Source organism: Bos grunniens, chromosome 7, assembly GCF_055505025.1.
Source record: "Bos grunniens cultivar Pamir isolate PY7600 chromosome 7, Bosgru_T2T1.0, whole genome shotgun sequence".
Classification (NCBI taxonomy): Eukaryota; Metazoa; Chordata; class Mammalia; order Artiodactyla; family Bovidae; genus Bos; species Bos grunniens.
This window is the reverse complement of record NC_141171.1, coordinates 7884979-7908922: the sequence shown is the minus strand read 5'-3', so window position 1 is coordinate 7908922 and position 23944 is coordinate 7884979. Positions and strand designations below refer to the sequence as shown.

The 23944-nt window shown below is 54.0% G+C and overlaps 2 protein-coding genes across 2 annotated transcripts; both read right to left on the bottom strand.

Annotated features, from left to right (window-relative positions):
- Positions 1 to 407: 407 nt before the first annotated feature.
- On the bottom strand, positions 408 to 11992 carry RASAL3 (RAS protein activator like 3). Its single transcript, XM_086408739.1, has 18 exons — positions 11922 to 11992; positions 11445 to 11779; positions 9260 to 9390; positions 9032 to 9110; positions 8859 to 8920; positions 8021 to 8091; positions 7162 to 7288; positions 6978 to 7076; positions 5991 to 6533; positions 5509 to 5653; positions 5113 to 5257; positions 3763 to 3999; positions 3474 to 3675; positions 3250 to 3368; positions 1825 to 2215; positions 1384 to 1541; positions 825 to 888; positions 408 to 718 (listed from the first exon to the last, which is right to left on the bottom strand). Exons 2-18 carry the CDS (start codon positions 11764 to 11766, stop codon positions 575 to 577), a joined length of 3039 nt encoding a protein of 1012 aa, XP_086264865.1. The 5' UTR covers positions 11767 to 11779; positions 11922 to 11992; the 3' UTR covers positions 408 to 574.
- A 2874-nt stretch (positions 11993 to 14866) lies between these two features.
- On the bottom strand, positions 14867 to 20987 carry PGLYRP2 (peptidoglycan recognition protein 2). Its single transcript, XM_086413592.1, has 6 exons — positions 20870 to 20987; positions 20132 to 20255; positions 17913 to 18995; positions 17195 to 17405; positions 16292 to 16589; positions 14867 to 15328 (listed from the first exon to the last, which is right to left on the bottom strand). The coding sequence occupies exons 2-6, from the start codon at positions 20220 to 20222 to the stop codon at positions 15239 to 15241; spliced, it is 1773 nt and encodes a 590-aa protein (XP_086269718.1). The 5' UTR covers positions 20223 to 20255; positions 20870 to 20987; the 3' UTR covers positions 14867 to 15238.
- Between the last annotated feature and the right edge of the window lie 2957 nt (positions 20988 to 23944).

The following is a 23944-nucleotide window of genomic DNA, read 5'->3' as shown; positions in this document are numbered from 1 at the left end:
ACTCCTTTCATCTGTCTCCCAGACCCACGCCCTCACTGAATCAAGGAGCCAATGTTGGAATTGGAGTGTTATGAAGATGCTCTCATCCGAGACCTGGAAATTAGTGGAGATGAGATCTGGGCTTTACTGAGAATCAACTGCTACCCCTAACAATGACCGATACCTTTTATCAAACATTTTAAACTCTAGGTCTTTTACTGTATAAGGAACTTTAAATCAATTTTACAAATGAGGAGATCAAGGCTCTGAGAAAAGTGAGGGACTAAGGTCACAGAGCTCATGAGAATCTCCCTGCATCGCCCCACTCCCCTGAGACCTGCAATTTAGGGGAGAGTTTGAGAGAGCTGGATTGAGGGGATGGAGTTTGCTTTCTGATTGGCAAAATTCAGGGGCAAAAAAACCATCGATTTTTACTGAAATCAAGATTTTACTGGGGAACCTGATAGTGCCAGACTGTTTGGTACCTACAGCTCCACTCCCTACTGTAGGCCACGTGGGTTTGAGGCAGGGGGTGGACAGGCCCCTTAGACGGCTTTCTCTCTGCTCCCAAAGCACATCGGGCCGAGTGGGCAACTCAAGTGGTGTCTCCGTTGATGCAGGGAGCTTTGAGGGGCACGGGCTGGCTCTGGGACTCCGATGTCCTGGGAAGAAGCTGCAGGTTCTGGATGGTATCCTTCAGCTGGGCCTGAGTACTCTCTATCTCAGCTAGTCGGCACTCCTGGGGAGGCAGCGGCAGTAGACTCAGAGCCGGGTGAGGGTTGCATCCCAACTCGCGTTCCCTCACCCAGCCTAAATCTGTCCCAGGGCTAGGGCATGGGTCTCACCAGACTTTTCAGCCTGTGGCCCTCATTGGTTGAACGATCGCGCCCTGGATCCAACTTCGCGGTCCTGTAGGAATTACGGGTGAAAGGAAAGAGTCAGAGGCTGAGAGACTCCCCTAGAGCTCCTGGTTGGAGTCAGGGACTCCGGCGCGGAGCTTGAGATGGAGGTGGGGTTTATCCAGCCTGGGGGTGGGGCCTAGATACATTTCAAGAAGGGACTGCGGAATTAGAACCTGGACTGGCTGCGATGAAAGGACCAATCAACCAGTCCTGCGTGAGGTCGTGAGCAGGATAGGGGCGGGCCCAGACTAAGAGATAGCGGGTCTGTCCCAACTTGTTTGGAAGGAGCTGACTGAGGGACTGCTCGAGAGGACCTCCCAGCGACTTGGGGTGGATGGAGGTGACCAAGAAGCGGGTCTTAGATGTGTAGGGGCGGGTCTTACAGAGGGGGCGTGGCCGTGCCAGGCGTGATTTGGGTGGATTTACTGGGAGGCGGGGCCTGAGCCGATTTCTCTTTAGCAAGGCCGCCTGGGGCGGAGCTAATAGAGAGGGCGGGGCTTACCCTTCTCGGAGCCTGGAATCCAGGAGCTGAAGCTGGGTCCGAAGCTGCTCCTGCTGCTCGCTCAAGGACCGGATGTGGGTGCTGAGTGACTCCACGAGGCCGGACAGCATCTTCAGATCCTGACGCAGGGCAGCCACCTCGCACTGAAGCTCCGCCAGCTGTGGGGAGGGAGCAACTGTAACCTGAGCCACTGTCCTGCCCCTTCTCCCCACGGACACTGACTGACCTCCCTGTTCCGTTTGCTCTTCCTCCTAACCGCCCTATGGGGTAATGACGCTCTAATTGTACAGAAGAGGAAAACTGAGGCTCAGAGAGGGTTGGGTTAGGTCTGAATCACAGACCACAGGAAGCTCGGTGTTTGAACCGAGACCTGCCTATCTTTCAGTCTTTTTCCAATCCTGTTTCCCCACTCTATGCGCAGACCTGAGCTGTACACCTCACCTTGCCCACGGGTCGGTGGGTGCCCAGCGCCTGGTCTTTGTCTCTTGGCTGGTCCATCTGGCGCTGCCAGGGCACCGACGGCTTCCGAGGCAGCGATGCTGAGGCTCCAGTCCAGGGCCGGCCGCGGGGCGCGGGTCCCGCGTGTAGGGAGCCTTTGGGTCGCGGCCGCGGTCCGGCAGACGGGCGGCGGCGAGCGGGGCGGCCAGCCGGGACACTCTGAGTGCGCTTTACCGGCCGAGGCAGCCGAGGGGGCTGTTCCTCCTCCAGCCGCGGCCGGGCCCAACTACCTGCGCCGTGAACGCTGCGCAGGGACTGACTCTTGGAGATGAGAGGGGTGTGCTTGGGGAGGTCGCGGGGGGCCAGAAAGCCAGGCTTCTCCCCTGCAGAGATGCTGGGGGTGGGATGGGGAGCTCAGACTTCCACCGGTTTCTGAGCTGACCCCACCTCTACCTTCCACCAGAAATAACTCCACCCCTGATCTTTTACTTCTCTGCAAGCCCTGTGACTGAAGGGATCCCATTTTGACTTCTGATCCTGTCCTGGACTTCCGATAATACTGTCCCTTCTATGACCTCAATCTAATCTTTGATTCCTCTCTAGCCTTGTCCCGGAGCTCTGACACAGTGTTACCCTTGACTTGAGCCTCTGTGTAATCTCTACTTCCAACCTGCCGGAGCTTGTCTGCATGCTAAATCACTTCAGTCCTGCCTGACTCTTTGCAGTCCTAAGGACTGTAGCCCACCAGGCTCCTCTGTCCATGGGATTCTCCAGTCAAGAATACCGGAGTGGGTTCTCATGCCCTCCTTCAGAGAATCTTCCCAACCCAGGGGTCAAACCTGCATCTCTTACATCTCCTGAATTGGCAAGCAGGTTCTTTACCACTAGCACCACCTGAGAAGCCCCCTGGAGCTTGACCTGTGCTCAAAACTCTACCCTCTTCCTTCCCAATCTGACTCCCTCTTGTCCCCAACCTCTGACCTTCAACTGAACCTGTCTCTGCCTTCTGAAAGAACATGATCCCTGACTTCTGACCCCCAAAATGACTCTGCCCATAAACTTTGACCCCATCTCCCCCTGGGCCTGACCTGAGATCTGCCCCTCATTGCTGAAAGTGACAATGTCACTTTCTCTGACCCTAGACATCTCTCTGACCCTCTCTCTGCAATGCCTAATCCCCACCTCAGAGTCCAATCTGACCTGATGCCCCCCTCTCTGATGGCACTGTGAGCCTCTCCCTGACCCCCAAGATGACCCTGTCTCTAGCCTCTGACCTCCATCCTACAATGTCTCTGATGATGAACATGACCCTGTCTCTGATCCCTGACATGATCCTGTCTTCACCTCTGACCCTGTGCATGCCTTTGGCCCTTCCCCCACTCCCACCCATCAGAACTGGATCAGGTCAGACTTGAGGCAAGTAGATACCTGGAATGGCCCTGGGTGCGGGGTGCTGGGAGACACATTGGCACAGTCACAGGTACAGGTCGGCCCTCTTCGATGGCATGCAGGATAGTGGGCAGCGGTTCCAGGTTGTCCCGGGTGGCCTGGTAAAGCATGCAGGGAGGATGCTGAGCAAACTCTCCAGGACCAGAGACCCCTACTCTCTTGCCTCCCTACCTCATGTTCTGGGCTCTGTGCTCAGGCCACACCTGGTCAAGTTCAGCAAAGATAGTACAGAGCTGGGCATGCAGGACTGCCAGCTGGAGGGCCAGGTCACTGCTGCCCTGATAACCACTGGGTGCTGTGTCTGCATCCACCGTGGCCACCTGGTCCAGGAAATGTTGCATGGCAGGTCCATGATCCTCCAGAAAGGTGTTCATGAAGCTCATGTAGGCTTCCTTCTCACCAAACCTGCATCAGAGCCCAAGTGGGTGGGTCAGGTCCAGCATCTGCCACCCCCACCGCCCCAGTGTGGCTACCCAGCCTCCCAGCACCTACGGAGCACGGTTGGCAAGGTTCTGGATGACCTTGGCAATCAGTGTGAGGGTGCGGGCTGGGCCAGGTGCCGGGTGCTCTGGTGCTAGGCCGAAGAGGCTGGGTGACAGAATGGCAGGACACAGGAGCCGCAGAAAGAGAGAGGCACATACGAGTCGGGGCCCCAGTGCCTCAGAGCCACGTGCTTTGCATGCTTCTCGCCAGCCTGAGAACACAGTGCCCAGCTCTGCTGGGAACCAGCTGGGAGAGAAGAGGCAATAGTCAGAGGGGAAAGATATGAGCATAAGGTTCATGGATGATAGAAATCCTAAGGTTGGGGTCAATAGATGCCTGCATGCTAAGTTCCAGGATAGAAGACGTTGGGGATAATGATGGTTGGGGTTATAGGTCTCCTTGGGGTCAGGGCTTGTTGGTGGTATACTCATTGTGGTGACTTCTGGAGTCAGAAATCTTAGATTTGGGGGTATAGGTTCACAGGAGGACAGAAGTCATGAGCTTCATGTCCAGCTATAACTGGATATGAAACTGGGATGCCAGACAGAGTACATAATATGAAGTAGTATAAGATTGGGTCACAGAGTCATCTAGATTCAGAAATCATGAGATTGATGTCCTAGGTGACATGGGATTAGGCACACAGGTTAACCTAGGGTCAGAGGTCAAGGAATTGGAAGCTTAGGAATTCTAGTTACATGGGATTTGGGATACAGGGTTACTTAAAGTCAGGGATCATGGGATTGGGAGTATGGCATTACTGGAATCAGAGATCATAGGATTGAGTGAAAATGAAAGCGTTAGTTGCTGAATCCTGTCTGACTCTGCAACCCCATGGACTGAAGCCTGCCAGGCTCCTCTGTCCATTGAATTCTCCTGGCAAGAATACTAGAGTGGGGTTGCCATTCCCTTCTCCAGGGGATCTTCCCAAACCAGGGATCAAACCCGGGTCTTCTGCATTGCAGGCAGATTCTTTACTATCTGAGCTACCAGGGAAGCCCCAGTAGGATTGAGACCCTATGTTAACTGGGGTCAGGAGGCATGGAATTAGGGTATGGGGTCACCTGTAGTCTAGAAGACAAAGAATCAGGTCCTATGTTACTTGGGGTTAAGTAGCATGACATTGGAATGAGTTGCCAGATTTAGCAAATAAAACTTTAGGAAAAACAGTTAAAGTTGAATTTCAGATTTTAAAAAATTGAATACTTTTTTTAAGTATAAAAAGGTATGTCACAAATATGGTATCTCATTTAACTGGGCATCCTATATTTTATCTGGAAACCTTAATTTGGAGTCAGAGCTAGCATAGTGACTGAGAGCACTGACACTCACTTGTAGCAGTGGTGCCCTGACACTCACTTGTAGGAGTGGATGATGTTCTCAAAGACCTCCTTGCAGCTGTTTCGCAGTCTGCTCTGGTGCTGGGGCAGATCTGAGGCTGGGCATTTACTGGGGTCCACCTCACAGTCCTCAGTGGAGGCACAGAGACGCCGCACGACCTGTCCTGCAGTCCAGCACAACCAGAGAGGGCCTGGACCATGACCACAACCCACAGCACCCAGCCTCCAGTTCCATCTCCAACCTACTTCGGAGGCACCTAAAATCTTGGGGAACCTCCAGTTCGCTCTAGAATCCCAGCATCCCCAGGGCATCACCCACTACCAGAATCCAAGTTTACCCAAGGGTTCTCAGATTTCTCCTGGGTTGCCCTAGCGAGCTCAACTAAGCTTCTGACCCCTGCCCCACTCTGCTCACCCAGCGTCTCTTGGAGGTAATCCTGTGCCACCAGCTTCATGTACTCATCGATGGCCTTGGTGGCCAATGTGTTTTCCCGGAACAGCAGTGCCTCACGGCCTCCACTGCGTGCCAGCTCTGCGGTGCCCAGGTCTGTCACCAAGGCCTAGGCATAGTGGGGTTACATTGAGCTGGGCGCGGACTGAGTCGTGAGAATCCCTGCTCTTGGCGGGTCCCTCACCTTTGGGGCACAGGCCCTGCCCCTCGCAGCTGCTGCCCAGGCCCATTGGCCTCGCTGCTGGGGTTCTTAACTAAACGGGAACCTCCGCATCAAAGCAGAAACTTGGGTCTCACGGTGCAGAAGCTCAGTTCAGACCCCACCCCTCACGGTGCCCCGCCCCTCGAAAGTACCACTCTGGTGCTGGTCCCCGCCAACTCCCCCCTTGGAGCACACGATCTGTCAGCCCCTGGTCACCCGGGTTCGTCCCGTCGCGGCGCCGCACCTGAGCCCGGCCGGTTGCCCGCAGCACGCGCACCATGGCGGCGGCCAGCTCTTCCTTGGCTTGAGCGGACAGCGCGAGTTCGAGAGCCCCGCAGAGGCGCGCGTAGTGGAACGTGAGGAACTCCGCCAGCTCCTTGTAGCGCTCCGACGGCAGCACTCTCAGGCGCCGCGCCCGGATTCGTGCCCGCAGCGCCGCGCCGGCTGGCGCCCCGAGCAACGGGAACCAACGCTCCAGACCCGCGGCGGGCGCCCGGGGGATGCCCAGCTCTTCCAGCGCCAAGGCCACCCGGCCCAGTACCGCGTCCCCGGGGCCCGCTCCGCGTAGTCGCAGGGACAGACGACGCGCTGGCGGCAGCGCCTCAAAATGGAAGCGTTCTGCCCAGAAGAGCTGGCCCGGGCCGGCCCGCGGAGTCGTGCGCGCCAGCAGCGCTCCGTCCAACCACAGCTCCGTGCGCACTCCTGGCGCCGCCGCCGCCGCCCGGGGCAGCCCCTTCACTTCGTGCACCCACACGCTCAGCCACGTCTCTTCCCGCTCCACGTTGTCCTGCGGACCAAAGCAGAGACAGGAGCGTGGCTTCGGTGCTCCACATGGCGCACCAGAGGTGAGGCGCGGGACGCGTGCTCCCAGGAGGTTCGCTGGACCTCTGGGGGAAGACAGCGGGACTATGGGGATCCTACGATGATCCTCTAGCTTTTCTGGGTCCTCCCGGAAAGATCCGGGGTCCAGGGAATGGAGGAGTAACCGCGGGGTGGAAACTTGGCGACTCCCTGGGGTGCAAATAGGGCTTGGACTGAATACAATCCGAGCTGTGGAAGGGGCTGGTAATTCATGGAATAGGCGGAGGATCTCGGAGTGGTTGCAAAAGTGTAGGAAGGCAGATGTGTCCAAGGGGCAAAGTTTTGGCACGAGTGGGATTTGGGTTGGGTGGAAGGGGCGGGGCCCGGGCTGTGGGCGGGGCCTCCAAGCCCGAGCTTACGCACTACCGACCTGACTAGGCTGGAAGTGGCGACGAAGGTCCTCGATCCAGCGGTCTCTCTCGGCAGCTGAGCGACAGGAGAAGCAGCGACTCCCGCCCGCCCATGTTACCTGTTGAGGAGGGGGAGTCGAAGAGTGCGGTTGAGGCCAAAGGTTGAGCCAAAAGGTTGCGAGGTGGAGAGTTGCCTTTACTTACCTGGAAGCAGTGGGGCTCCTCCAGCAGGCTGGGGTGCAGTGGCCAGACCCGCACGTCCCGCTCGGCTCCGAGGTCCAGTTCGGAAATCGTGGCCAGGGATTCCCGGGAGCCCAGAGCACTGGGGGGCCTGGCGAAGGCGCACGTGAGCAAGCTGTCATTCCTACTCACTCCCTTGACCCCCACAACCTGCCCCCTACAGCCCAAAGGGTGGAAGGAAGCCAGAGGGAACTTGAACCTAAGTTGGATGTGAATCCATCCTTTGACACTGAATTCCTCACTGTCTGTGTACTCCAGTCACACTGGCCTTCTTTTTGTCACTTCATTTGTCCTCTTGACCTTTGCACTTGCTGTTCCTTCTGCCTGGAATGCTTTTCCTGTCCTTTTTGGCCTGATTAACTTCCATCTAGACTGACGTGACTTAGCAGCAGCAGCAGCAGCCTTCAAATCTCCCCGGAGGGAGGGAATGGCAAACCACTCTAGTATTCTTGCAAGGAAAATCCCACTGACAGAGGAGCCTGGTGGGCTACAGTCCGTGGCATTGCAAAGAGTCAGACATGACCACACACACACACACACATCCTTCACGTCTCAGATCAAGTGTCCCTTTCTGAGACACTCACTCCCAAACCAAGGCGTTGACTCGGCTGCTATTTTGGAGTTACTGTGTCACACTCTGCCCCCACCCTTCAGTGGAGGGCTGACTCCATGCTAAGGGTCTTTCAGTGGCACCAGCATTGCCCAACAAGGGGCAGGACACAGAGGCCCACAGGGTATATTTGGTGAAGATCAGAATTATCAGCAGGAGGAATGGAGGGGCAGTGTTGAATCCCAGCTCCTCTAGCTCCTCAGAGACCCTTACCCATCTCGGGAAGCACTGGCTCCTAGCTCTGACTTGGCCTTTTTCTTCTCTTTCAACCGCTTCAGCAGCCCCTGTGGGGAGGGTGACATCAGCTGGGCAGAACCCTATGTTCCCTCCTCAGGTCCTTTCCTCGCCCCACCCAGGATGTCCTGGAATATCTATTGATCTTGGGGGAAATCACAAGTTCAGACTACGTTTGCAGGAATATTAAAGGCAATCAACAGCTGCCATTTCTAAAGCACCTGACATAGTGCTTTCCTTCACTGTCTATAGGCTTTTCATAAACAGCCCCAAGAAGGAGCTTCTCTCACCAACTTCATTTGACAGATGGGGACACTATGGCCCAGAGAGGGTCAGTGACCTGGTCAAGATTGCCCAGGAGGATTTCCCTAGTGGTTCAGTGGGTAAGAATCCGTCTGCCATTGCAGGGGACACGGCTTCCGTCTCTGGTATGGGAAGATTCCACATGCTGTGGAGCAGCTAAGCCTGAGCATTGTATCACTGAGGCCAAGCTCTAGAGCCCACGATCTGCAACTACGGAGCCCAACTGGTGATTACTAAAGCCCATGTGCCTAGAGCTCATGCTCCACAATCAGGGAAGTCACTGCTATCAGAAGCCCACACACCTCCAGGAAGAGTAGCCCCTGCTCGCAGCAACTACAGAAAGCCCATGAGCAGTAACAAAGACCCAGCACAGCCAAGAATAAAAACAAATAAATTGAAAAAAATTTTTTTTAAAAATCCCAGGAAATTAATGAAAAAAGATCACCCAGGAAAAGTCTGCCCTTTCACCTCTGAGGGTCTGAAATCTTTCCTTTCCCCTCCACCCACCACTTACACGAACATTGTGGATCTGGTGGGGGCCAGCAGCCTCTGGATCTGTCTTTCCAGGGGTCCGATCTGTGGGTGGTCAGGGGTAGAAGATTGTGGGGGTGGGTGGGATCACCTTGGATTCTGCCCCACTTTAACAGGTTCCCAAATGCCCCAGCTCTCCCTGTCTCTCAAGCTTACCTGGATCCTTGAGATTCCCCGAGGCCACGTGGATGCTGCTCTCAGAGCTAGCGCTCCCCATCCGGGGCTGGCGAGGACCCTGTCCCCCAGCAGGAGTGGATGGTCAGAAAGGGGAGGCAGACAGACAGGAGAGGCAGACACCTTTCTGTTATACCCCTCATGCTCCCTTACTGCTGTTCTTGCTCCCTTCCTTTCTTCCCCTTCCCTTGCCTGTGTGGCCCCTCTTACCTCATCTTCATTCCCAAGCAGCACCAGCTTCCCATCAAGTAGTGTGAAGGCTTCGATGTTCCAGACGGGCACGTCGGGGGTGGGAGCCTCTGGGATCTGTGTGGCCAGGGGCTCCAGCTCCGGCTCAGGCTCTGGGTAGAGGAGGCGGTGCTGGGGGCCTGGGAGTCCTTTCTTCTCCCTCAGGACAACCTTTCCACTCACCAAGGCTCATCAAGGCTTCCCTCCTAAGTGCCTCCTCTTCCCAACCCACCCAGCAGTCATATCAGGTGGGGGACAAGCCTCTACCCCTCTCTGGGCCTTGTCTCCAGTAGCCCTGGGTAGTAATGGGGAGTGGATGCAGCCCCACAGACTATGTGCCCGGTACTGTACTTACTACTCCGCATTCCTTCTCTCATTTAATCCTCCAAAAGCCATTCAAAGGGCTATTATAACCCCCATTTTACCAAGGCTGCTGCCATTTGCTGCTTAATCACTAAGTCGTGTCTGACTTTTTGTGACCCTTTGGACTGTAGCCCACCAGGCTCCTCTGTCCATGGAATTCTCCAGGCAAGAATACTGCAGTGGGTTACTGTGCCCTCCTCCAGGGTATCTCCCTGACCAAGGGACTGAACTCAGGTCTCCTGCATTGCAGGCAGATTCTTTACCACTGAGCTACTTAGGGAAACCCCTTAACCACTGGACCACCAAGGAATGCCCTGCACTGGATCTTGAACAGCAGATTTGATTTGACAGAGATTGAGGAGATGGTAGCATGAACAGAGTGAGCAGGGTTTCTCAGCTGGCTCAGGGGTAAAGAACCTGCCTGCCAATGTAGGGGATGCAAGAGACGGAGTTTCAATCCTTGGGTTGAGAAGATGCTCTGGAGTAGGAAATGGCAACCTGCTCCAGTATTCTTGCTGGAAAATCCCATGGACAGAGGAGCCTGGTGAGTTACAGTCCACGGGATAACAGAGATTCGGAGATGACTGACCAACTGAGAGCACACACACACACACACACACACACACACACACACACACAGCTTGAGGAAAGGCTGGGATTTGGCATGTGGCCTGGTCCATTGAAATAAAGGGAGGCATGAGGAGGGCTTGGAGGGCTTAAAGGCTGGAGGGGAAGGTTAAGGAAGAGATTGGCAAAGCCTTGGGTGTCAGTTAGAGGAGATGGGGATTCATCTTGAAGGTATTAAGGAGCCATGGGAGGTGTTTGAGTAGGGGAAGAATTGGGGGGGGGCTTGTCAGAGAGCTCTCACCGGATGCTATGGAGTGGGCAATACCTGATACCCTGGAGGGGGCTGAAGGGATACCCCTGCAAAATGGGGATATGAGTGATGAGAATTAAATGAGCTTTCAGAAATGGGAGGACAGCATCAACCCTCCCAGAGGACCCATCTGTCCTACTGTTTTACCACCAGGGGAATAAGCGATAACTCCATTTGCTAACGATCACATAAAATGTGCTGAGTCCCAGGCATTCCTGAGCTCCAACCCTCATGGTACCCTTTGCAATTCTAGGTCTCTCTGTGTGACACTTAGCCCCATCTGTCATCTCCTCATTTACTTGTTTACTGCCTGTCACACTCACTGCACCATGAACTCCATGAGGCAGGCAGGCACTTTCCTCTGTTTTGTTCCTGCTGTGTCCTCAGTGTCTAAGTCAGGGCAGGCCTAGGACATAGTAAATGCTCACAGACCTCTGTTTGAATGACCAAATGAATGAATGATATACCCTTCAGGATAGGAGTCATGATTCCATTTTAACCAGTGGAGAAACTGAAGCTCAAGGAAGAGGAGATACTAAGACATTGAGGCTGGAGGGCAGGAGAGTAGGAGACAGCAGAAATGGGTATCCAGGCAGGAGAGAAGACGCCTGGGCCACTGAATATGAGGAGAGACCTACCAGGGCCAAGAGCCATTTGGCATCTGGACAGTGCTGCCCCATCAGTCTGTTCCCTGCCCCTTCCCCTGAATGGACCCCCAGCTCATAGGTTCCTAGTCACTCCCACCATGCCCAGGCCCCTGGGGTGAGGGGGAAAGAGGGAAGAGGGCAGCCAGCCGGGCCCCCAGCGACTTCCTGTTGGGCTTTTGCACTCCCCACAACTTCCTGTGTCTGTAAGGCTGATGCTCCGGAGGCAGACAAAACCTCCCTGCATCCGGGCCTCCCAGCCCTGGGTGGGGGAGCCATGTACCTGGGTTTTCTGGCTCCGGCTCTGAATCCAGCGGTGGGCTCTTGTTTTTCCCCCAGAGGCTCTTGGATATTTTCAGGCGGCTCGTGCGTGACTCCTTAGGGGGTGCAGAGAGGACGCGACGAAACAGCGAGCGCGGGGCCGGCTGGCTGCTGGCCGTGGTCTCCTGGTGGCTCTGTGCCCTCCCCCATCCTGCAAGGCGGCCCCAGCGGAACCCCCCAGCCCCCTTCTCCCCACCACCCCCTGAGTGCCAGCGGTAGGAGGTTAAAGGAGATGGGGCTGCAGGCTGGGTTTGGGAGGCCCGGCTTGGTGAAGGTGGGTCCATGGCAGAGATTCTCCTGGGGGAATGAGAGGGTGATAATTCTGTCCAGTGTCTGCCCACCAGACAGGGTTGTGCTGTCTTCGTTTCCGCCCCCTCCTCACCCTCAGCTCTGCCCCCAGGGAACCCCCTTTGGGGGCCACATGCACTCCCTTTCTTACCTTGATTTCCTGACCAGCCTCAGAATCAGCAGCCGTCTGCACCCTGCCCGGCTTCCTCCGGCTGAACGCAACTCCACGTGACCCTGTCTGTCCCACCCCACCCCACAGCCAGGCTGGGAGGGCACAACAGGGGGCAGGATGCTAGAGGAGAGGAGGTGACAGAGCAGAACCCAGAATCTCTCAGTGACCAGGAGGCAGCCTATGCCCCTCTTTGAGCCTCAGTTGCCTTCTCTGCAAAATGGGTACATGCAGATCAAATGCTGGAACTCTCATCCACCGCTGGTCAGAGGGTAGACCGACTCATCCAAGCTGGAAACCTGGTGTGATCTTTGAATATTGACCATATACCTCTTCTCTGACTCAGGAGTTCCACATATTGGGTGTATATGCTAGGTAAACACCCAACACACATGCCCACCAGCCCTATTCATAATGTGTGTGTGTGCTCTCAGTTGCTCAGTCATGTTCTACTCTTTGTCTTACTCTTTGCAAGCCCATGGACTATAGCCCACCAGGCTCCTCTGTCCATGGGATTTCCCAGGCAAGAATACTGGATTGAGTTGCCATTTCCTACCCCAGGGGATCTTCCCCACCCCGGGATCAAATCTAGGTCTCCTGTGTTGCCTGTATTAGCAGGTGGAGTCTTTACCACCGAGCCACCAGAGAAGCCCTTATAAAGATTGCATGCTTGCAGGCTAAATCGCTTCAGTTGTGTCCAACTCTGCAACGCTATGGACTTTAGCCTGCCAGGCTCCTCTGTCCATGGAATTCTCCAGGCAAGAATACTGGAGTGGGTTGCCATACCCTCCTGCAGAGGATCTCCCCCACCCAGGAATCGAACCCGTGTTTCCTGCGTTTCCTTCACTGGCAGGCAGATTCTTTACCACTGTGTCACCTGATACCCCAAACTGAAAACAACCAACATGTGCATATACAGTAAAATGGATAAATTGTGGTCTCTTCACATAGTGAAATATTATGTAACAATAAGAATAATCTAACTCAGATGAATCACAAACAATGCTGAACAAAAAAATACAAACAATGAAGATTAAACACTATGTATTTCCATTTATATGAAGTTCCAAAGCAGGCAAAACATGTGTAACAAGTCAGGAGACGTGTTTCCCTTTGGAGGGGCTGGAGACCGGGGAGGTGGAGGAGCACTAGGGAGCCTTTGGGGAGCCGATCACTTTTTTTAAATGAAGTGAACTTCACGTAGTATAAATATAACCTCTTTTATTTCTTGAGCTGAATGTTGGTTACATGGGTGTGTTCTGCTGTGAAAATTCATTAACCACACATTTGGGTGCTCTTTCTTGCATCTCTGTTATGCCACAATAAGTGTTCACTTGAAAAAAAAAAAGGGTGTCCAAATGCTGTTCAAAGGAATGAGTGAGTTAATGCGAGAATCAGTAGAATACTGGCCCACTGGTCCCAGGGTGAGTTTGAGTGCCAGCTGGTCCTTCTCTCACTGTGTGACCTCAGGCAAGTCACTTCCTCTCTCTGAGTCTTGGTTTCCTGATTTGTACAAGATGATAACATCAGTTTCAAAAGATTTATAATGGGACACCTTGTTTCTTCAACCAATGTTCCCTTCATGCCTGCTATGTGCTGGTACTGGAGAAGCGACAAGAAACAAGATGAACTTGATTCCTGCCTTTCTGGAACTCACAGTACAGCAAGACAGACAAGTCCTAAACATGACTTCTTCAAGTGTCCTAAACAGGACACTTCTACATTGGTGAGGAGGGAGGACTTAAAAGAAAACAAACAGACTAGAGCAGAGGCTGAGCACAAGAGACCCACTTTGAACTGGAAAAACCCAGGAGGGCCTCCATGATGAGCTGGCATTTGTGACCCGAAGCATGAGAAAAAGCTGGTCGTGTGAACAGCTTGTGCAAAGGCAAGGGTGACCAGCGTTTAGGTGATGGGATGGGTAGAACTGCCCTCATTAGCATGTGGCCTGTGCAGTCACCCAGGGCCCCATGCTCAGGGCTCTACACTGAGCTTGATTTAATGCTCTGCTGTTGCTGTCTTGAAGTTTCTGCTTTTTGGACAAAGGGCCTGCGTTTTCATTTTGCACAGGGCCTCGAACATTCTATAACCTGTCCTGAGGAGGAGGGTCTTCAATGAGGATCAAAAACCCTTGTCCAGGGGCTGGACATGTTCACGCAGGTGCACACACCTTAGCTACGCCCTCCTCATCCATGCGGCACTCGGTCCACTCACTGCACACTGCTTCTCCCAGGGTTCTGCTGGATCTCTGAGCCTTCACCTCTTCACTGTGCACTGGCCCCACTCCCTGCATTTTTGCTGGAGGACTTTTTTCTGACAGGTGGAGTCTACATTGCCCGTACAGCTAGCAATCCCAAAGTGTCAGCATGTTAACACCTCCCTGGGAGCTTGGGGCTTCCCAGGTGGCTTGGTGGTAAAGAATCCACCTGCCAAGCAAGAGACATGAGAAGATCCCCTGGAGAAGGAAATGGCAACCCACCCCAGTATTCTTGCCTGGGAAATCCCAAGGACAGAGGAGCCAAGTGGGCTACAGTCCATGGGGTTGCAAAGAGTTGGACACTACTGAGTGACTAAACAGAAAAAAGAGAAAATAACCAGGGGGCTGCCCTCAACCAATGACTATGGGACTTGGAGGATCAGTACTCCAGCTCCCTTGACCTTTAAGTGGGATGTCTGTGAGGTATATGCCCTACATGGTCCCCCAGACGTCCCCAGTAGGATGGAGCTCCATGTGCCTCCCATATCAACATGACTTCCCTTCCTTGTGTCATTTCCTTATTCCCCAGGTGATATGTCCTGGGATCACCACCCAGACAAACTACTTCCACTGGGATTCTTGTCCCAGGGTCTGCTTCTGGACAACCCCAAACTATAACTGAATGTGCAAATGCAGATGGTGCTTGAACACAGGCTTTCTATTCATGTCCTTTTTTTTTTTAATGTTTTTAAAAAATCATTTTATTTTCTGGTTGTGCTAGGTCTTTGTTGTTGTGGGTGGGCTTTCTCTAGTTTCAGCAAGTGGGGGCTTCTCTTCATTGCAGTGCTCAGGCGTCTCATTGTGGTGGCTTCTCTTGTGGAACACGGGGCTCTAGGTGTGCAAGGCTTCAATAGTTGCAGCACTCTGGTTCGATAGTTGTGACTTGCAGGCTCTAGAGCCGGGGTTCAATAGTTGTGACCACAGGCTTAGTTGCTCCACAGCATGTGGAATGTTCCCAGACCAGAGATCAAACCCATATCCCCTGCATTGGCAGGTGGATTCTCAATCACTGGACCACCAGGGAAGTCTCTCCAAGGTCTCTTTATTGGAGGTCAGTGGATAGCAGTATCGTTGGAGGTGGTCTTCTCTTGGATCTGCTGGAGGCCCTCCTGGCAGTTCTTGGTTTCACGTTCTGAAAAAGACAAGAGAGTTTAGGTGGGGATGGTGGTGGTGGTGGTGATAGTGGAGCTGGGTTTGCCCTCTTCATGGTGGCACCCTGGATGGGTAAGAGGACAGGGGCCCAAAATGAGGAAGTTGGTAAAACCTCAACTGCAAGCCAGCTTATTGAAATGGAGTGGTAGTTTGAAAGTGGAGCTTGATTGTACAGGGGTGATTATAGAGGTGGCTTTGTCATTATTGTTGGTGGTGTGGTGAGAATGTGCAGACTGGGCTTAGATTGCTCCAGCATAAAAGTTGTCATCAAGGGTCAGGGAGCCTGGGGCTGAACAAGCATCCTTGGGACTGAGATGCTCTGGGCAGAGGATTGCAACAACTGGGTTAGGGGCTGGGCAGAAGCTGTGTGGGCTTCCCAGGTGGTGCTAGTGGTAAAGAACCCACCTACCAATGCAGGAGACATGAAAGACTTGGGTTCCATCCCTGGGTTGGGAAGATCCCCTGGAGAAGGGCATGGCAACCTACTCCACTATTCTTGCCTGGAGAATCCCATGGACAGAGGAGCCTGGCAAGCTACAGGGTTGCAAACAGTCTGACATGACTGAAGTGACTTAGCATACAGCACAGAAGCTGTCCTATGCAAAGAGGTTTTCTGTAGAGGATCACAGGCTTGATCACTGTTGTGTGGACAGAGAGACTTTGGGTTGAGAGCAAGGGTGAGGGCAAGGTTGGGTGGCTGGGAGAGGGGCAGGGGCAGTAGGCTATGTTGCAAGCAGAATGACTGAAGAAGTCTGGGTCTAGATTGCCTGAATAGATTGCAAGGGAGTGAAGGGTCTTGGCTGAGGTTGTGGGCACAGGGTTACAGGAAGGAGTGAGAGGGGCCGGCTGGAGTTAGGCAAGCAGGCAAGGATCAGGGCACGCGCTGAGCTTGTGTGAACAGAGGGGCCTCAGGCCGAGGTAGTGCGGGCGTCGGGGGACTCACCTTGTCGAAGTGCGGCCAGGTGCGCAGCAAGTTGAAGAGCAGGTCGCCAGGGCACTCAGTGGGCACGAGCTGGCGGTGGCCTAGCAGCGCATAGTCTGGCCTCAGGAGGCCGGCGCGTATAGCGCAGCGCGGGAGCTCGTCTCGCACCGCTCGCAGCGCGGCCTCTGAGGGCAGCACCGCGGTGTAGTTGCCTATCAAGGCCACGCCGAAGCCGCGGGAGTTGTGGCCGAGTGTGTGAGCACCCACCCAGTGCCATCCGCGGCCCTCGTACACGTAGCCGTCTGAGCCCACCACGAAACTGCGGAGGAGAGGGAAGCAGGAACCAGACGGCGTGAGGTCTCGCTCCGCATCTGGCCCTCTACCCCAGTTTCCGCACCCGTGCCAAGGGCCACCGTCACCCCAAGTTTCCCCCGGTCACGCAGACTCCACCTGGTCCAGCCATGTCCCACTCTCCCTCCAAATGCCGCTCCAGAAATAGTCCCGTTTCTCTGGATCTGTCCTCAACATTAGCCCGGTCTCTTTCTACCCAGCTCCCTCCCCATTATTTCAAGTCTAACTCCTCTGCAATTCTGACCCTTTTCTGGCTGAGATCATATCCATCATTGCTCGGTCCCAGACTTAGCCGCTACCACAGGTCCTGTTCTTCTCCCAAGTCTGAACTCCTTTCCTGGTTCCCACCCCAGACTAAAAAGAGTCCCACTGTTGAGCTTTCTAGTAGACTCCAACCCCAGTCTAGGCCACGCCCCTCTCCACCCTGGCTCCACCCACCCTAAACTCCACCTCTGTTTTGTCTGCTACGCTCTGTTTCAAACCCTGCCCCCTGAGTCAGGCTCCGCCCATCCAGTCTTTCCACTGCACCGCCCCTTGGTCTGCCCTGCCAGCGCTCCGCAGGTTCCCGCCCACCTGTATCCTATGTCGGACCAGCCGCGTGTCTGCTGGTGGAAACGTTGCATAGAGCGCATGTCTGCGGCGCAGGTCTCAAAACTGGTGCAGGGTGGCGCGGGCAAGTACGTGTGGTGCACATAAAAGAACCCGAGCGGCAGCTTCAGCAACGTCGGGCGGCCCTGGTACGGTGCGGCACCCCAGCGGCAACGCGGGTGGATGGCTGGACACCCTGAGGGGAAGGGAATCCAGAGTGGGAGTCAGCGAGCATTTCTCTGCCTGCAGCCTTCTCTCACACTAAGAGGGCAAGTAAGGATCATCCGTCCAGTCTCCTCCCAGATTTGGGGACGGTTCATTCTCACATCAGTCTTCCCCAGTGCCTCAGATGGTAAAGAATCTGCCTGCAATGCAGGAGACCCGAGTTCAACCCCTGGGTGGGGAAGATGCCCTGGAGAAGGGAATGGCTACCCACTCCAGTAATTCTTGCTTGGAGGATCCCATGAACAGAGAAGCCTAGCCACTGTCCATGGAGTCACCAAGAGTCCAATGCGACTAACACTTTTTACTTTTTTCACTTTTCAATCACACCACTCTGGCCCCCACTGGGAACTAAATCTAACAGCATCCTAGTCCTGTCAGCCCCCTCTGGAATCCCCTAACCATAGATCCCACTGACCTGTCTGGCACTGAGGAGGTATCTGTGAGAAGGATTGTCTCAGTGGGTGGGGGTCCTACTCACCTAGGAAAGCCTCAGTGAACTCCTTGGTAGCGTGGGTGGCCACCTGTGCCAGCTCTTCTTGGCTCATGCCCTGTAGATGAGGGTGTGCTGGCTCTAGTCTCTGTAGCAGGATGAGGGCCCCCCATACTTGCTGGGTCAGGCTTGGGGCCGAAGTCAAAGCAGCTCCGTTGTGCCGTCGAAAGTTGCTTCGAAATCCTGGGTCTCCGGCTACCCCGGCTCCATAGTACTGGCTCAGCAGGTGACTGAGGGGTGGCCGGGGCTCAGGGGTCCGGCTCAGGTAGTCACCAAGGAGGGCTCCGTCCAGGGCACCGTTAAGGAAAGCCGTGGTGAGGGGTGATGCCTCAGGATCCAGGAGCATGAAGGTCCTGGGAACAGAGAGCTGGTCCCAGCATCCCTCAGTTCCCAGTCCAGAATGATTCCAGGTCTGGGGGCCCTGGAGGAAGTTCAGGCCCAGGCCTCTGGCCAGGGTGACCACAAGGAGGCTGTCCACAGCAGTTGGTAACTTGGCCTTGGTATCTGGAGAGGAGGCCTGGACATCTGGAGAACCAGGTCTAACTTCTGGAGAGGTGGCTCCGACATCTGTATCTTTGGTGCTAACATTTGGAGACACGGCTCTGACATCCCCAGAGGTGACATCAGGAGAGGCATCGCTGAGCCCTGGGGAGGTGGGTCCAAGGTCTGGAAAGGTGACTCCAGCATCCGGAGGGGTGGCCGTGCTCTCTGAGAGGTTTACGATTCTGTGTCCCTGAAGCCCTGCCCAAAGCCCTGCCAGAAGAGGCTCCACAGCCACCGTCGAGCCATCGGGTGCTAGTACCACCCCATATTCCTTCCCATCCTGCACGCTGTGTCTCGCCACCTCTCCCATCAGGCCTCGAAGCTCTGGGCTCAGCGAAGGAGGATCCAGCTCGGTGGTGTTGAGACTCTTCCCCTCCAGCAGGAAGTGATAGAGGGGACTGTGGGTACCAGAGCCCTGGGCTGTCAGCAGCCATGCAGCGGCACTATGGCCAGCCTCAGTGGCTGGCGCCTTCTGCTCCAGCTCAGCCAGGGCCTGGATGACAGAGTCCATGAGCAGGGGCAGGGTCGCTGTGGGAGGAAGGATGGCATTAACCCAACAGCCCAGTACCCCTTGTTCCTCAGCCTCCTCCTGCTGCTCCTGCATCTTCTCAATGCCCCCAGCTCTTTGTTGGACAACTTTACGATGTCTGACACTGCCCTTGTGTAGGTGAGGAATCTGAGACACAGACAAAAGGTTAAGGAGCTTAGACTATCCGTGGGCACTGTGGAGCCAGGACAGCTTCATGAGCATGAGAGATACACCGCCAGGTTGAAATTCTAAGATTGCTCTTTTGAGTGCTGTATGAAGAATATAATTTTTTGGAGGGCAGATCAGAGTAGAGAAGGGGAGAGAGGGTGGAGGTAAGTAGTGAAGGTGGCTGAAGCCAGGATGGTGATGCTGTGAAGGATAAGAGTGGGCAGTGTCTCCAGGTATCTTGAGGGAATGATGGACAGTTTTTCTTAGTGGATTGGAGTTTGCACAAGTATAGAGGGAATGGTGTCTTGAAGGGTGCCCAGGGGAGGGGGAGCCTGTGCCATGTGGGAGAAATGTCAGTGGCTGAACTTGGAACTTAGAAGTGTGGGGCTCAGAGCTAGGGTGAGTTGTTGAATAACAGCTGACATTAATTAAATATTTACTATGTGCCAGGCACCATTGTAGGTGACTTATATAACTGAACACATCTAATCTTCGCAAGGACCCTATGAGCGTGAAGAGGTTAAATTACCTACCTAAGATCACACAGCGAGGAAGTGGCAGAGGCAGCATTTGAACACAGGAAGTCCTAATCCTTACACTCCACCATCTGCTGCAATTCAGACTCTTCTCCAGACAGTTCACATAGTAATTCCTCTATAACTTTGCTTTACTCTCTGCCTAAAATGTCCTTTACTGCTTCACCACCAAGTAAAATTCTTCTTCCTGTCCTAGATTTATGTCCCCTCCTCCAGGAAGTCTTCCTAATTTTTGCTCTCTTGGCTCCAGTTTCTTCCCCCAACCCTTGCCCGGATCCTATGGGGATGGGAACATCTGTGTTCCCAGACTGGAGTTTCCTAGAGACTTGAGCCTTGTGAGTCCAACCTCACCCTATAAAGAGCTGGGCACAGAGGGGCAGTAATATACTGAACTAAGAGTCCTGGCTTCAGGCCTCTGCCTTCTGACCCACCTGTCCCTGGCTCCGGCTGCAGCAGCAATCCATACAGGATCCAGAGTATACCCTGGACCACCACTGTGGGCTTCCAGTTTCCAAAGGACATAGCCGGTTGACCTCAGTGGAGATCTCAGCAGAGCTGGAAGGAGACAGGGAAAACAAATAGTACCTTTGGCTACTGTCAAAGTCCAGCGGTGAATGACACGGCTGCCACTTGTAGAGCTGTGGACCTGAGGCAGCAGAGGCATGGGTACAGAGTGCCGTGCCTCAAGGTCATCTGGGTCTCAGGGGCTCCCCTAGCCTATCCCATTCCTCCCAGGCTGAGGTCAAGGATCAGTAAGTTCCAGGAAGGGCGTTGGAAACCAGATAGTTCAGACTCCATCAGAGTCAGCCCATTCCCCAAGAGAGGTAGACTGAGGCCCATCCAGCATTCCACCCTTCCTATGGTGATAGTTTTGTGGCTGCTTCTGGCCACCAGAGGGGACTCTCAAGTGCCTGCCCAACTGGTAGGACAGGCTGTGCTGAGAGTGGAGAGAGGAGAGGCCTGCCTGAAGTTGACAATACCTCCTGCCTTATCTGATGCCAGTGCTTTAGCCTCAGGCAGAGGGAGCGTAGGGGGACTCGGAGATGTCACCTCTCATCTGGTTCCAGCTCCGGATCCCATGCCACTAGGGATAGCTGAGAGCAGGAATTGGGCTCGGGGGAGGTGTTCGGGACCCTGACTCTGTCCCCGGACCTGACTTCTGGGCTCACCTGGGCTGGTGGTGAGGGGTTCTCTCCCTTTTCCTCTGGTGTCCGTGGCCAAGTCCTGCTGAAGAGAGCCCGTCTCCCCTTTATCTGGTGTCAGGTGGGATGGGCTCAACGTGACTGGGGCTGCCATGGATATTGCTTCACTGTGGGCCTCCCATCTCGAAACCAGCCCGGGGAGTTTCCAGGAGACCCACCAGGCTGGGCATTCAACAGAGGGCGGGCCCTGGGCGGGCCTGGGAATAATCAGGCTGAGCCAGGCCTGGGATTCCCCAGGGGGCCTACTTAGCTATTGAGAGTCCTCTTTCTGGTCACCCAGCATGGGCTTCCTTGGTGGCTCAGTGGTTAAAAATCCACCTGCCAATGCAGGATATGCAGGAGATACGGGTTGGTCTCTGGGTTAGGAAGGTGATCCCTGGGTCGGGAAGATCCCCTGGAGAAGGAAATGGCCACCCACTCCGGTATTCTTGCCTGGGAAATCCTATGGACAGAGAAACATGGAGGGCTACAGTCCATGGGGTCGCAAAGAGTCGGACGCAACCAAGTAGGCACCTCAAATTTGCCAAAATTCCAAAATTTGAAGCATGGCTTAGCACAAATCTGGGCACACAGTGGGGGCTCATAGTTAGGTGCTAAGGGAGGGGGGTGCTTAGCCCAAAGCCTGCTCCCCAGGAGATTCTGAGGAAATCTCCTCCCCCAAGCCCCAGTTTCTGAGGATTTGGGGTCAAGGGCTCTGCCTGGTAGAACCATGTGGAGGATGTGGGCTGTGTGTCTGTTGGGTGCAGGACTAGAGTGGGGAGTGTAGAATTTAAGGTGGTGGTGGAAATCTCAGCCATCAAGATAATAATATTCTAATGCAATTGTTTATTCTGGCTGTGCCCCGAGGCATGTGGGATCCTTGTTGCCAGACCTGGGATGGAACCTACACCACCTGCATTGTAAGATGGAGTCTTAACCACTGGACCACCAGGGAAGTCCTGCTACATTTATTTATTTTAAAAGATTTATTAATTTATTTTAATTGGAGGATAATTTCTTTACAATATTGTGATGATTTTTGCCATATGTCAGTATGAATCAGCCACAGGTATACATGTGTCCCCCATCCTGAATCCCCCTCCCACCTCCCTCCTCATCCTATCCCTCTATGCTGTCACAGAGCACCAGCTTTCAGTGCCCTACTTCATAATGCAATGTTTTAAAAGACTAAAAGCAAAGCAAAAAAAAAAAAATCCATGATGAACAAATTAGCAACATTTTAGTAAAGACAGGATCAGGGGCAGTGCTGTGCTCAGACATATTGGAGCCAGAGGTGAAAGGAAAAACATCAGAAAAACATCAGAGCCTTTGTGGCTCACTTACTTTATCTTCATTCAGGCCCTGGATCCACTGGGGGTACCCCCCAGGGGCTGCCAGGTAGACCGTCCCATGAGATTCCTAGCCTGGAAATGACCTTGATGAGGCCTCATGAACCCTGGGTTTGTCTCTCTGATTCTTGTGGCTGTCGGGGGACACTTGCAGTTTTATTAAAAATAATTTTTCTGTTGGTCATCCATTTTATTTTTTTAAACTTTTTATTTTATATCAAAGTATAGCAGATTATGGAGAAGGTGATGGCACCCCACTCCAGTACTCTTGCCTGGAAAATCCCATGGAAGGAGGAGCGTGGTAGGCTGCAGTCCATAGGGTCGCAAAGAGTCGGACGTGACTGAGCGACTTCACTTTCACTTTTCACTTTCATACATTGGAGAAGGAAATGGCAACCCACTCCAGTGTTCTTCCCTGGAGAGCCCCAGGGACGGGGGAGCCTGGTGGGCTGCCATCTATGGGGTCGCACAGAGTCGGACACGACTGAACCGACTTAGCAGCAGCAGCAGCAGCAGCAGCAGCAGCATAGCCGATTAACAAAGTTGTGATAGTTTCAGGTGGACAGCGGAGGGACTCAGCCATTTGTATATCATGTATTCATTCTTCCTCAAACTCCCCTCCCATCCAGGCTGGCACATAACATGAGCAGAGCTCCCCGTGCTATACAGTAGGTCCTTGTTGGTTATCCATTTTAAATATAGCCGTGTGGACATGTCCATCCCAAACTCTGTAACTATCCCTTTCTACCATCCCCTTCCTGTGGTAACCATAAGTTTGTTCTCTAAGTCCCTTGAAGTTTTACTTAACCACCCACTGATGCTCATTTTACCCAGCAGGAGGGTGAGCTCAAAGAGGTTAAATAACTTGCCCAAGGTCACACAGTGAGAACCTGGGGAGAGCTCCAAGCTCAGTGGTGTGTTCACCATCCTGTGGCGAGATCAGGGTCAGAGGCAAGACTGGCGACAGATCAACTTCACACCCAGTAATTCTTGGGCCAGATGGGCAGCCTTGATACCCTTTTAAAGCTTGAAGTTTGTGGTAGGAGCTTGGTTGTTTTGGAGCCAGGGACACGGCCAGCCAGCATTTCCCTAAGGGTCCGTCTGGGATTAGTGACTTTCTTGGGTAGGACCCTTCCTCCAGGAAACCTCCCTGATTACCCCTGGCCCCCAGTTTCTCCATTCTGGTTCCCTAGCCCAGGATTCCTACCTTTGACCCAGACCTATTCATACAAAACCCTGAGTTTCTCTGTCTGGGGTTCCATCTCCCCCAGACTAGAAGATGTTGAATTTTCTTAGGCTGTCCAAGAATGCCCACCACAGCTCAGAGACCAGATAGGTAGCAGGGAGTGACTGTTGAATATAGGATAGGCCTTCTTGAGGACGTAGGGTCAGTTTGAGGGCAGGCTCTAAAACACAGGCACATGCAGGCACCCACACACCAGGGCACCTGGGCTGGGCTGGGCCTGGGAGGCGACAGGAAGGCTGGAATTCCCATGATGAGTCATCCCCCGCCCCCGCGTCCCTCCCACCTCTGTGAAGCCCAGTGGCAGAGAAGGTCAAGGCCCCTCCAGGCTGAGGACAGGCCAGGGGTCTTATGAGAGTACCTGGCGCCTGGGTCCAGGCTCAGCACACACCGGCAGAGCCCTGGAATCTGGATCTAAAGTGACGCTGGGATCAAGGCCAGAGGACAGAGAAAAAGGAGCTTGGGGGCAGG

Excerpts from the sequence above, each read along its gene's own strand:
- PGLYRP2 (XM_086413592.1), bottom strand. The coding sequence starts at position 20,222 with ATGTCCTTTGGAAACTGGAAGCCCACAGTGGTGGTCCAGGGTATACTC. Across the intron at positions 17,406-17,912 it reads GTTCACTGAGGCTTTCCTAG|GGTGTCCAGCCATCCACCCG; the intron begins GTGAGTAGGACC and ends CCTTCCCCTCAG. Across the intron at positions 16,590-17,194 it reads TGGTCCGACATAGGATACAG|TTTCGTGGTGGGCTCAGACG; the intron begins GTGGGCGGGAAC and ends TCTCCTCCGCAG.
- RASAL3 (XM_086408739.1), bottom strand. The coding sequence starts at position 11,766 with ATGGACCCACCTTCACCAAGCCGGGCCTCCCAAACCCAGCCTGCAGCC. Across the intron at positions 2,216-3,249 it reads CGCACCCAGGGCCATTCCAG|CATCTCTGCAGGGGAGAAGC; the intron begins GTATCTACTTGC and ends TCCCACCCCCAG. Across the intron at positions 1,542-1,824 it reads CCCACCGACCCGTGGGCAAG|CTGGCGGAGCTTCAGTGCGA; the intron begins GTGAGGTGTACA and ends CCCTCCCCACAG.